Raw genomic sequence first — 13,646 nt, 5'->3', positions numbered from 1 at the left:
TCAATTGGAAGGCTTAACTCAATCAAAAAACGTAAATCAACACACTATGAACGAATAATATAAATTTGATCTCCGATACCTGAATGCCAATACATAGTTTACAAAATATTAGGGACAAACATTCAAGGCCAAAAGTAAACAAACAAGTCCAAACAAAGGTATGGCAAGACACTACCCCGAAATATTTAACAACCCTAAGAAAATAATCATTTTTGAAAAAAAAACGGTTTCTCATAATATATACAGGTAAGTGAAAAATAACTTTGTCGTTTTAGGTATACTACTTCTGTGTACATAAAATCTTCCAATAATTAGGAATACCAAGAAGGTTTTGTCATGTAAATACCTTATTTAAAACTAGATACATATGGGGTGAATATCAACAATAAAACTATACAATTAGAGCTCGATAAAACCCTATACAGATTTAAGGAGAATAATCTTGATGATCATAGTACGAAGAAGTGAAAATTAGTAAAATTAGCTATAAAACCAGGTTTAATCCACCATTTTCTACATTTCAAAATGCCTGTACCAAGTCAGGAATATGAAAGTTCTTGTCTATACGTTTTTTATGTGTTTTGTTTTTTGATTTTGCCATGTGATTATGGACTTTCCGATTGGATTTTCCTCCAAGTTCAGTATTTTCGTTGTTTTACTTTTTAGTAGATATTCACATAATCAAAGCTGGTATATAAACAAGATCCATGTAAATATAAAATAACAAAAAAGCATTACAAATAGTATCAACAGGTCAAATTAACAAGAGAGTACGATTTGAGAGTACTCGCAGTTACTGACAGCTAGTTAAAAGCCAAAACAAGTAATAATAAAAAAAAATCATGCATCAGAGACTACAATTGACTAAAACAAATCCCAGTCTTTAAGTATTTTAATGTCATGAACAGTCAGAGAAGACATGACTTGTGCAATGCCAAAAATAAATGTATCGACAGGTAGTTGAAATGTAGGATAGTGAGTAGCGACTTCTTTAGAGATAACAATTAACGTGTGTGTGTCTATATACACCCCGCCTCAAAAGAAAAGAAATTTAGTTATGTTTTAATTTGCTATTGCTAAAATCGATATTAGTGCCAATGTGAACTATAATCAGAGATCTAATTACTGTATTGGTACGATAACCCTTACTAATAAGTTTGTTAAATGGTTCGATGAGTTTACACGGCGCGCTATTAGTACAATATTACCGTAAAATTTAGGATGTTAAATATCATTTTGATAATTTTTCTACAGATACAGCCAAATGTACTAATCAAATCTGTGTATCTATGACAGAATTTAGTAAAAGTTTTAGCATGTTTACGTAATTTATGGCATCGAAATCACTGACACAATAATTTCCCAGTGATGCATTGATTACGTTTGTTAAAATCTATGACAAATTGACTGATACATGTATGTCTTCAAAAATTCTAATTTGCAATAAAAATAAACAGTTATACTAGTAACAAGCCTGTAACATAAGCGACGCAATCGACATAACGATAAAGGTAAACGAAGATACATGAAGAACTACAAAATAACTGTGAAACACATAGCTAAAATATAACCTGCGTTACATGTGGAATATTTAAACAAGAGGCTGTCACAACGACAGCAAACCGGATTTATTAATATTTATTTGTGTCCTGGCAATATCACAAGAACCATTACTGATGAATGGTGAAAGTGAAAATCGTCAATATCAAATTTGACCTCCATTTTGTCATCAGTATCAACATCTTAAAATTTTAAAAGCTTAGATTGAATGGTTCATGAGTAAATGCAACAACGTGAATGGAAACGCCATTTCACAATCTTTGAAGAACCATAACTCCTGAACGGTAAAAGTCAAAATCGTCATTATTGAACTTGACCTCTAATTTGCCATCAGTAACAACATATAAAAATTTCAAAAGCTTTGGTTGAATGGTTCATGAGAAAATGCACGGACACGACTGGAAACACCATTTTTCAATCTTTCAAGAACCATAACTCCTGAACGGTAAAAGTCAAAATCGTCATTATTGAACTTGACCTCTATTTTGTCATCAGTAACAACATATTAAAATTTGGGAAGCTTTGGTAAAACAGTTCATGCGTAAATGCACGAACACGACTGGAAACACCATTTTTCAATCTTTCAAGAACCATAACTCCTGAACGGTAAAAGTCAAAATCGTCATTATTAAACTTGACTTCCATTTTGTCATCAGTAACAACATATTAAAATTTGGGAAGCTTAGGTAGAACAGTTCATGCGTAAATGCACGGACACGACTGGAAACTCCATTTTTCAATCTTTCAAGAACCATAACTCCTGAACGGTAAAAGTCAAAATCGCCATTATTGGACTTGATCTCCATTTTGTCATCAGTAACAACATATTAAAATTTGGAAAGCTTAGGTAGAACAGTTCATGCGTAAATGCAGGGACACGACTGGAAACTCCATTTTTCAATCTTTCAAGAACCATAACTCCTGAACGGTAAAAGTCAAAATCGCCATTATTGAACTTGACCTTCATTTAGTTGTCAGTAACAACATATTAAAATTTTAAAAGCTTTGGTTGAACGGTTCATGAGTTAATGCACGGACAACATTTGATTCCCGCCCGCCCGACCGCCCGCCCGCCGTACATCCCCAAATCAATAACCGACATTTTTGTCACAAAAATCCGGTTAAAAATTGTAACTATAATTTTGATATATGAAAATCATAATAATAAATATACAACACTTTCCTGAAGTGCAAAGTGATTTATATAAGAACACAAGAATAACTGTGCAAAATATAAATGAAGCGGCTACTTGCTAGATTGCTGAACTTCCAGTACTTGGATTTTTTTTTAATTTTCAAAAGTGCAAAAAAAAAATTGTACATTTCGACAAACAGAAATATAAACAATCGCATGATACTTTATATACACAATTGAATAACAAGTGTTTTTGTATATATGTCGGCACATATAATTGACTTTGTTTCAGTCTTAAGTTTTAACACAAAACAAACACCTATAAAATGTGCACATACCACGATAGTAGCTCTTAAAGCTCACTACAAAATTAGGCCTCATCGCTATCTTTCAATTTATACTTGAGCACTTTAATTTGGATTTACTAAAACTACTCTGCATTTCACATGAAAAAGAACTAACCGGAAAAAATCTGTTCAATTTCATTTTGATATGACTACTGTGTAATTCCTCATTTACAACTTAAACGTCAGTACTTAAACTTTATATACAAGTAATGCACGAATGTAAATTTTAAGTGTCATAAAAACATCAGTGAAAACAGACAACTTTTGCAGTGAACATAAATAAAAACACATTTTTCAATTGAAATGAGATCTGTTGAGTGTTTACACAGTATTCATCTGCTAATGTGCATGTACAAACAATCACCGGAACATGACAAATCCTTATATATCTCAATTGATAAAATCAGTAATATAATATTCATAAAATGTTCACAACAACAAATCGTCTGTGTATAAAAATGATCATGGAATTGTAGCTTTTTAAATCCTTTCAAATGTATATCGTCATTTTGGATGTTAATATGTAAAATGAAATAATCTATCTGATATTTTGTTCTTCATATTCTTGCAAAAATATACCAGTCTAAAATGTTTAGTATCCATAAACTACCATTTCATTTTAGAGACCACTCTAAAGTTATTTAATATATATACATGCATATGTGACATGGCATCATACATTTTGATTTTTCAACCCATTTACAAAATACTCAATAAAGAACATAACCGAAGTTATAAAAGAGTCATAAAATTTATACAGATTCAAGATCAATATGAAACTCATTAATATATAAAATTTGAATTATTAGGACAACGATGAGGTTTGATATTCTATATAATATTAAAACCAGATTCAATAACGCTTAAAGGATCAGCTTCATAGATTAACAATACATTAACGAGTTCAGTGCACTGTTTTTGAAGTGCCAGTTGGTCTGAGTACAATATTTGATCGTCATCTAGATATCCATGTCTTGCTAGATAAATATCAAATAAATTGAAATGTACACTTTTGGAAGCTACACACAGAGGTGATATTGAATTATTATCAATAACGTTTGGATCCGCATGATTTTCTAGCAATATTTTAACCATCTCTAGATCTCCATTTTCTGATGCAACATGCAAACAGGTTTTGCCTTCAAAGTTGGTAATGTTTGGATCCCCATTGTTTTCCAGCAGTATTTGGACAATTTCATAAAAGAATCGACGTGTAGCAATTATCATCGGAGGCTCAGTATAATAATCGTAATGGTTCGGATTCGCTCCATTAGTTACTAACACATTAACAACTTCCAAAAATCCGTTCACAGTTGCCCGCTGCATTGGACAAACATTAAAATTGTTACACAAATTTGGATCAGCCTTAAATCTTAAAAGCAATTTTACAATTTCTACGAGTCCTCTTTCAGCTGCAGCAAATATTGGAGTTTCATTGAAACCATTTCCTAAACAGGGATGAGCATTGTGCTTCAACAACAATTCAACAATATCAATAGCGCCAATTGATGTCGTTACAAAAATTGGAGTCATATCAAAACATGAATTTGGTTTACTGGGGGGTCCTTTCAAAAATAAAAAAATAAAGACCCCTAACGACATGGCACGTTCTGCACAAAAATGTTCATAACATTCTACAGACTCCAAAAGAAATGCACGCATCTGTTGTTTTTTTGTCATTTCGACTTATGTCACTTAGTGTAGAAACACTTCTTAGTGCACCCCAAGGATTAACTTTTCCATCAACTTGTGTATATACATTAGGATTGCACCCCTTTTCTAATAGCAGTTCTGTTGATAAAACGCTGTTTCGTAGACAAGCAACAAAAAGAGGAGATTCATTATATACAGAAGAAATGTTGGGATCACATTTAAAATTCAGCAATAATTGCACAACATCACAATTGTCAAAGAAGCATGCAGCATGTAACGGTGTGTTGTTGTTTTTACTGTTAATATTGACATTACACTTATTTTTTAATAGAAATTCAACTATTTCTTTGTGGCCAACAAACGATGCAAAGAAGAGTGGTGTTTGATTATAATCATTCCGAATGTCTATGTTACACTTTGAGTTTAAAAGCAACTTAACTATTTCCATGTTTTCATTCAGACAACCCATGTGGAGCGGAGATATTTGTTTTTTGTTACATAGATCAGCATTAGCAGCTTTATTCAACAACAAATTGACAGTTTCAGTATGGTTACTATCGGTTGCCAGAAAGAGAGTTGATCGACCAATTTCGTCGCGAACATTAACACTTAACCCAATTTCAATCAAAAAATGTACAAGATAATTGAATCCCTGATTTGCAACAGTAAGCAATGGTGAAGACTCTTTCTCTGATAAGGATAAAACAATGTTCAGCAAACCCTCGTTAGTTTTCAGGTGTGCAATTAATTTCTGTTGATACGATATATATTTCATCTGACTATTTGTAAATACGTTGGCTATATAACCACGACGAATATCATTTGAAATTCTGTCAAAATATGCATCTTCTTTATTCGCAGCAACACGAATAATACCTTCGGACTCTTCCGCATTCAGTGACACAAAATGAAATCTGTCACGTATTATATCTGTATGTGCGACTTCGAGACAGAGTTCAAAATATTTGTTACCGCAAAACAAAACCAGGATATCAAAAATTTTGTCGTGTATTATACTATAAGAGTTTTCACATTTCTTTACAAAACTATTGATGAGTTTTTTCAATTGCAATTTGACAACAGTTATTGACAAAACAGACGAAATTTCAAAATGGTCTGATAAATCCAGTAAAGTATTTCTTATTTTTACCTTCTGATTGAAAATGGTTTCGTCTATGCAGTTATTGTAGATAACAAATAAAAACAGTGTAGCAAACGTTGTTTGATCATTTTCGTTCATTAGAGATTCTAGCTCTACATTAATTGCATCAATAGGATCAGAAAAATATACTACTACATCAGTGGATTCTCTTGATGAATACAACTGACATAAAAGGGGAAAGAAGTCATATTTCGTAAATACGTTTGATTTCTGTAATGCTGTAACTTCATATGCTGATAGGTAAACCTCTGCAATGAGAGATCTTTCTTTCTCAGTCAAAGCATAATTTTCTGATGTTACGTCAAAATGAACTTCAGAAAGTAGTTTTATTTTAGAAAAGCATCTATCTTTGAAAATATAACTTCTGCATGAGCTTAATATTTTCACTTTTGTGCTGCTTAAAATTACCTGGATTGCATTAGATTGTACGCACCAATTGTCCAGCATTTGATGGTTTATAGCATATTTACCACATATATCATCATATACAAATACTTGTTTGCACTCTGGATTATAGTACTGTATGATTTCACCTGGAAAATTAACTGGAACGACAACATAATCTTCTTGGTCGCGTAGCTGCAGAGCAGCATGGTGTATCGCTGTCGATTTCCCACAACCTGGTGGACCTATAACTGTCAACACGTGTTCTTCTTCCAGAAGTTCTAATATACGTTGGAAAGCTTTGGTTGGAACAACCTTTCCATCAATAGTGGACCATTCTTCTAATAGACTGGTATGTACAACTGTAGAGATGTAAAACAAAATATAAAAAAAATTGAATTTAGCCATTAAGTACAATTTTATCTTCAGAATTATCAGTAAATCATTTTCGAGATTATATAGTGTGCATTGATTATTTACCCATTAAACTTATGTGTTTGTATAATGTAGTAATAATAAATAAAATATGCAAAGACATACAATGTTTCCCCCTTTAATACAGTCAGCTTTACTATAATATGAAGTTATGTTTAGAATTTCTAATGTGTGTTCTGATTGTGATTCTTTAATTAATTGGCAGTTTACCTCACATTTTGTTGCTACCTTAATTTGTCTTTAAATAGGCAAGTAATGATATTTGAACTTCTGTAAACTTATCTACATTTTGACATATTGCAATATAGAAAGAAAATACCTATTGCTCCTTTCGGGATAGTTTCACTTCTGATATTTCGAAGTTCTATCAAAACTTCCTTGTCATGTCCATCGAGATCTCTGACTTTCAAATCAGCACAAAATTGCGCGTAATTTTGACCTCCAAGTAATGTTATAGCCTGTAAAGTATAATTATTTTAATTGTTTAGTGGAACAGTTTTAAGTTAATATCACACAGAAAATTCGAATACATTAAAATTACTTAAGTTACTTTTGTTATCCTTCTCAATTGTTTAGCAGTTAAATGAAATGTAAAAGTTAACACATAAACATTGCAGAAAAACCTTTAACGTGAAAGAAATAATTCATATTTTAAGTGTCAATTCATACTTCATAGTGTTTATTATTAAATGACAAAACCTTCATTTTTTGTAATTTAATGTTTAGAAGGAAGACTAACCTGACTAATCTCTCCCCAGTACTGATGAAATAGTTGTTTTGTCAAGGTTCCACTTTCGTTATGGGCAATCTCATTTCGGTAAAATTTGATTCTAGACAAAGCTGCCTCTTCACTCGTATCAGTTGATAATGGAAGGTTATCTTGGATATTTATCTTTGCCAAATTCCTGAGTAGGCATGTCATAAGAGTAACATCAAACGTAGATGATATAGCTATACCTTAAAATAAAGCATTTTTTTCTAATCCCTTTTTAACTTTACTAGAGTGATTGCAGGTGCTACGTAAAGGTAAGCAAATACAAAATATATAACACCAAACCAACTTAATTATCAGAAAAATACGAAAGCACCTAATCCTTAATAAAGTATTTTAATCGAGATCCCATTAAAATCATAGGTCAAGTTTTGTGTTTGAATAGAAAATAAATCATATATATATGCCACTTTTCATTTGGTTATTGAAAAAAGGAAAAGCTACTTCTATATACAATTTTCAGGTCTACCAACTAGCCGCACTTAAATGAAAACTTATTTTGAATTTTGTAATCTACACAGAATCCAAAAAAAAACACCGAAATTTATTAAACTTTTTTAACATTCTTAAAATATAATTGCAAATACATTTTCGTATCAGTATTGGAGAATAACTTTATACTTGTAAGCTTAGTTATTTGTATAACAATTGAAAAGAAACCTGTTAATTGTATCATAATCATACAATTGATGCGTGATTAACATTCATATATATAACTTTATTGCAAAAACAGAGTTTTTAACAGCAATTGATTTTATAGCACTTCACTTAGGTTTTCAAAGGTACTGACGTGGGCAGTGACAATGTAACGGGATTGAATCTTTTTTATAAGTGGTTTATCTATTTGTCATGAGTGGGGCCAGTTGATAGACCGTATTTCAGCGGGATTTTAACCCTTTTCGTAAGTGGTGCGAGTTGGTAAACAAGAGTGGGGCGTTTTTTTTTTAGAAAGTGGGGCGAGTTTGTGAGAAAGTGGGGCGATTAGGTGTGGGGCGATTCGCCAGTGGGGCGATTTGTCATGGATTCATATATATGTCGTGTACAAGTTGCGATTTTGTACAGGTTATAACATGTACAAAAATATTGTACATATTATAACTTGTATAATGCAAAAATACAAGTTATAACATGTACAAAAGTACCTCATACATGTTATAACCTGTACAAAATATTGCTTAAAAATGGTTTTAACTTGTACAAAATTTAAAATAAACTTTAATGAAGTAAAATATACATTTAAATTCACCAATGCATAAAGAACAACAATAAATAGGCCAGAACGTGTCTTTTTCTGTAGAGGACAATGATCACATAGTTTCAGAAATATATGTTTCATGACTTATGTTGGCAAAATGTGTTTTCATGTAATTCTATGTTTCATGCAGTTCATCATGGCTTAAATACGTATGAAACTATTCACTATAAAAGCTTGCATTCCTCAATGACAATTACATTAGATACTATATAGTAACTAAATTCTTCCATAAAATTAAAGAACGACTCCTAATAATTTTGGGAAATACTCCTCCCTCTCGTTTTTATAGCATGCAAAGACTAAAACAATGTCTTATATGCTTACTCTGTAAAAGCAAGCGAGAGCTGAAATAGTTTTCATTGGACCATGCTTCATTATCAATATCTTTGGATCTACTCTTCTACATTTTTGGCCTTCAGCATGACATATGTAAATTTATAACTCAATTTTTGTTTATAAACTATAAGATCATTGCATGAGGCGAATGTCATTTTGATGTTTTAAATATATATCCTCTACTTTGAAAGCATGTATTGGTGGCCTTTGGATGTTGTCTGCTCCATTGGCGGGTTGTTGTCTTTTAGACACATACCCCATTTCAATTCCCAATTTTATTTGTAGACACATCTATCCTGGCTATCCTCTTATGTCTTTTAGTGTCAACTAGAAAGAAAGTATTTTACTATTGCCTTCAAAGTGGACACTCATAATTATAATTCATTAAATAAAGATATGTCCATAGGTAGTCTTAAGAGGATCATAAGACATGTCCTAATATATATCTTATGACAGGTCTTAGGAATGCTTCGTAATACCGACCCCTGGACATTACAGTATCAAAAAAGGAGAAAACACACTAACATGAAGGAATAATACAAAAGTTATGAATATGTTATTGAGGTCAATATTATACAATTACTGTCTTTTGATGAGGTAAATGTGTAGTTTTATTGACTTTTGAAAAACTGATATTCACTGAGGCCAACGGCCGAAGTGAATATCAGTTTTTCAAAAGTCAATTAAACCACATTTTTACCGAAACAAAAGACAGTAATTGTTTTATTCCATATTCCGAGAGAAATGTATGTAATGGCAATTATTAACCAAAACCAATTGTACATCAATCGTTTTTTTACCAAAATAGTGCAGGTAAAAGCACGCGACGTTATGCGCGGTGAATATGCTTATTTATTCAAAATCCCATTCATATAGAAACACCTACTAAAGTTTTATCAATATGGAATAACATCTGTTGCGATAATAGAAAAATATCCTTATTTTTCGATTTTGTACAAGTTAAAACCATTTTTAAGCAATATTTTGTACAGGTTATAACATGTATGAGGTACTTTTGTACATGTTATAACTTGTATTTTTGCATTATACAAGTTATAACATGTACAATATTTTTGTACATGTTATAACCTGTACAAAATCGCAACTTGTACACGACATATATAATGAACTGTAGCAAACGACAATCACTATCAAAACAGATTTTAATATATTCTTAATTGGTTTTTTCGGTTCTTTGGGTTGCTGTTAGTTGTACGAACCTTCATTCATCTTTACAACAAACTTAAATTCACATGTTTAATTAAAAGTATTTAAAAATATACCTGAGCTTGGAAAAAGCAAGTTCCATTGTTTTATATTGATTATCTTCTTCTGCGTCAGTCCCTGAATTTTCAGTCTCTTTTGATTAAGAACCGTCTGCAATCCTGATGGATAAAATTCCTTATCAAACTTTACTCTGACAGCTGAAGGTGCTACTTTTAGTAGCAGATTTGCAATACGAAGATAATAGGTCTCTCCTGCACTTATTGAAGTTGCCATTTCTGAAAATAAGAGGACAAAGAACATACAGATCGGGCATTGAGAAAACGCACTTTAACACAAATTTGTTGTTCATTACCAAGTCCGAAAGATTTTCAGTTTTCGTTTGTTATTTTTAAGTGCACATTGTTTGATAACACACTACTTATATTTTGATTAACTATTCAAATTCAATGAACATCCAGTAAATGTTATTTAAATATGTCTTCTGCTTTTCAAAAAAACAGTGACGTGACTGTGTTCTTCATACAGAAAATAGTGACAGTATCCTTGATAATCATTGGATTATTTTATACCTACTACATTTAAAATGCAGTGGGCTTAAACTGGAGAGTGTTTAGGTCATATGTCTTCTCAATAACTATGCTTACTCTAACAAAATAAGAAAAAAGATTAACGTTCCATGTAATTCTAAAGTTGCATTTCTTATATTTGTTCGTCAAATATGTTTTGAAAATATTTAAAGTAACAAGTTGCTTTATATAACGTTATTTCCCATACCTTAAATAATGATGGACGTGTTTAACGACTTTGACGGTTAAACTGCCCTCTCACGGTAGGCTAACCTATTTCCTCCTTATATATGTCGCATAGTATTGCAATCAATTCTCTATATCCTACAGATTATACAGTAGCCATGTTTAGGTTAAAATAGAGTCTCGTGATCGATGTAAGATAAATTATGATTAAATATCAGATTAGGTACACATTTTCACACAAGTGCAGTGCATAAGTAAACACTGCCAGTAACATGTACAATGAACCTAGATGTACCTTTATAACAAGAGATAAACGTTAAATATTTATAACATAATAAGCAAAACTTCTCATCTTGTATTTTTACGTATAACTATTTATAAGGTAATTAAAACGTCGAAGGTCGAAGCAAGATGAATTAGTTGTGTATATATAAAAGAAGATGTGGTATGATTGCCAACGAGACACCTGTCCACAAGAGACCAAAATGACACAGACATTAATAACTATAGGTAACCGTACAACCTTCAACAATGAACAAAGCCCATACCGCATAGTCAGCTATAAAAGGCCCCGATATGACAATTATTTTTTATTGTAGGATGGATATTAGTGTTCCTTGCGAAGGTTAATATTTGAGGAAAGTAAAAACAGTTCAGACGCACCAAATTTATTAAGTGCGTGGTTTCTTAATCAGTTTCATTTCATATTTTAAAAAACTATAATTACCAGTTTATTAAAGCTATATATGAAGTTATCTATTTAGTGACATAAAATTGATTGATCATCATTATAACTTAAAACAGAGTAGCTCATGCGAATTAGAATACAACGTTTAAAACTAGGGTGCGCGTATCGGGACAAGATACGCCAATCATCACCTTAAAATCATAAAAAAAATAGAATATGTATATATATACATATATATGTGGAGAGATATTCAAATTACTATTAGTTTGATTAAATCGTCAAAAGAAATGAAACCGTTCCAGCAAATCAACATAAAGAAATAAGAAAATTGACAATAACAGGTGAAAGGATTAACTGCCCAACAGATGATAATTGCGCTGATTGTTTACTTGTGGAGCTCATGCGAATTAGCTAAAACACTACAATGTAGATTAATGGGCTATTTGAGTTGTGTATTTATAATCGGGATGTCAAGCTTAGTTAAGGCGTTAAAAATACAAAAACGTCACAACTTTCTATTCAACAATATATGAAAGAGAGTATAGTAATGTGTTGCGTTATGTCGGTTTGCGTTTACTTATGTTTTGTTAATCGTGATCTTAGTCTTAGTTACGGCGTGAAAAATACAAATACCTTTGCCATTACAACTTTCTGTTCAATAATAACATAAGCATACATCACAACAGTCTTTGAATCGTGAATCACGCGGAGAAGAATTTAAAACAATTAAGAACCAAATATGGATCAATAATATACTTGAATAAAAGGTAATAAAGGATAAGTTCATGCATCTTAATACATGATAACAGAGACATATAATACAATTCTATATTGCTTATGATAAGTAGACAAAACGATGGTAATAGTATTGTCCATATGATTTCAATGAGAACAAAGTTATATATTGTAGTCTTGTGGAATCCAGACCCATAGACATATTTCATGGCAAAATCATAATCCATTCATATATTCCTCTATTATCATATATAAAATTCATTTTATCTTTACTTGATTTTTAACGATTAAAACGGCATTTATACTAAAAATATAATCGAACGATGAAAATTTCTCACCTATTGACACTTAACCTCGGTGAAATCGCAACCCTTTGATATATTTGATGTGTCAAAATAGGGCCCATTCTAGCGGTATATCTGTATATACCTTCATATAGGAAGAGACCCCCCCCCCCCCCCCGTGGCCACCTGATCAACATGAAATGACCATTGTTTGCAGGCGGTCTTCAAATCATCGGTGTCTAAAATGTTTCAAACTTGTTGGTGTGTAATTTCAGAGCAGATATCTAAAATTGGCCAATTAGAATCTACGACTGCTAAAGTGCTAGTTATACCCTTCCGGAGCACCTGAGATCACCCCTAGTTTTTGGTGGGGTTCGTGTTGTTTATTCTTTAGTTTTCTATGTTGTGTCATGTGTACTATTGCTTTTCTGTTTGTCTTTTTCATTTTTAGCCATGGCGTTGTCAGTTTGTTTTAGATTTATGAGTTTGACTGTCCCTTTGGTATCTTTCGTCCCTCTTTTATAAAAATCCTTGCATATATATTTTGTTTTCAATTTTAGTGTAAATTGGCAATTTCAATTGTATTAAACATGAATATAACAGTTGTTGTTCATTAGTTTGGTGTGTTTGAGCTTTTGATGATTTTGCAATTTGGTGAGGGACTTTCCGTTTTGAATTTTCTATATTTTTGTGATATACTTTCTTTTTGGCAGGATGATTTCGGACGAGCTGATCTTGAGGAAAATGTAAACTGCCTAATGTCAAATAGACGGACATTAAGTGATCACCATGGATCACTTAGTCACAAGGAATAAATGGTAATTAAGCAACCAGTCAACAAGATTAGCACGATAAAAGCACAGACCCCAATGTACAGGTCATTCTAAAGAGTAAGTGGAAACAGATCATAAACCACCGTCG

At 31.8% G+C, this 13,646-nt stretch overlaps 2 protein-coding genes across 2 annotated transcripts; both read right to left on the bottom strand.

Moving 5' to 3' along the window:
- Positions 1 to 2,689: 2,689 nt before the first annotated feature.
- On the bottom strand, positions 2,690 to 11,351 carry LOC139500732 (uncharacterized). The gene is made up of 5 exons (XM_071289571.1): positions 11,041 to 11,351; positions 10,323 to 10,541; positions 7,416 to 7,633; positions 6,996 to 7,134; positions 2,690 to 6,603 (listed from the first exon to the last, which is right to left on the bottom strand). Exons 2-5 carry the CDS (start codon positions 10,537 to 10,539, stop codon positions 4,667 to 4,669), a joined length of 2,511 nt encoding a protein of 836 aa, XP_071145672.1. The 5' UTR covers positions 10,540 to 10,541; positions 11,041 to 11,351; the 3' UTR covers positions 2,690 to 4,666.
- Positions 3,874 to 4,575, bottom strand: LOC139500234 (ankyrin repeat and SOCS box protein 2-like). The gene has a single exon (XM_071288975.1). The coding sequence runs from the start codon at positions 4,573 to 4,575 to the stop codon at positions 3,874 to 3,876; it is 702 nt and encodes a 233-aa protein (XP_071145076.1).
- Positions 11,352 to 13,646: the final 2,295 nt, after the last annotated feature.

Source organism: Mytilus edulis, chromosome 13 (genome assembly GCF_963676685.1).
Source record: "Mytilus edulis chromosome 13, xbMytEdul2.2, whole genome shotgun sequence".
Taxonomy (NCBI): Eukaryota; Metazoa; Mollusca; class Bivalvia; order Mytilida; family Mytilidae; genus Mytilus; species Mytilus edulis.
Note: the sequence above shows the minus strand (reverse complement) of the source record. Positions and strands in the feature narration are given on the sequence as shown.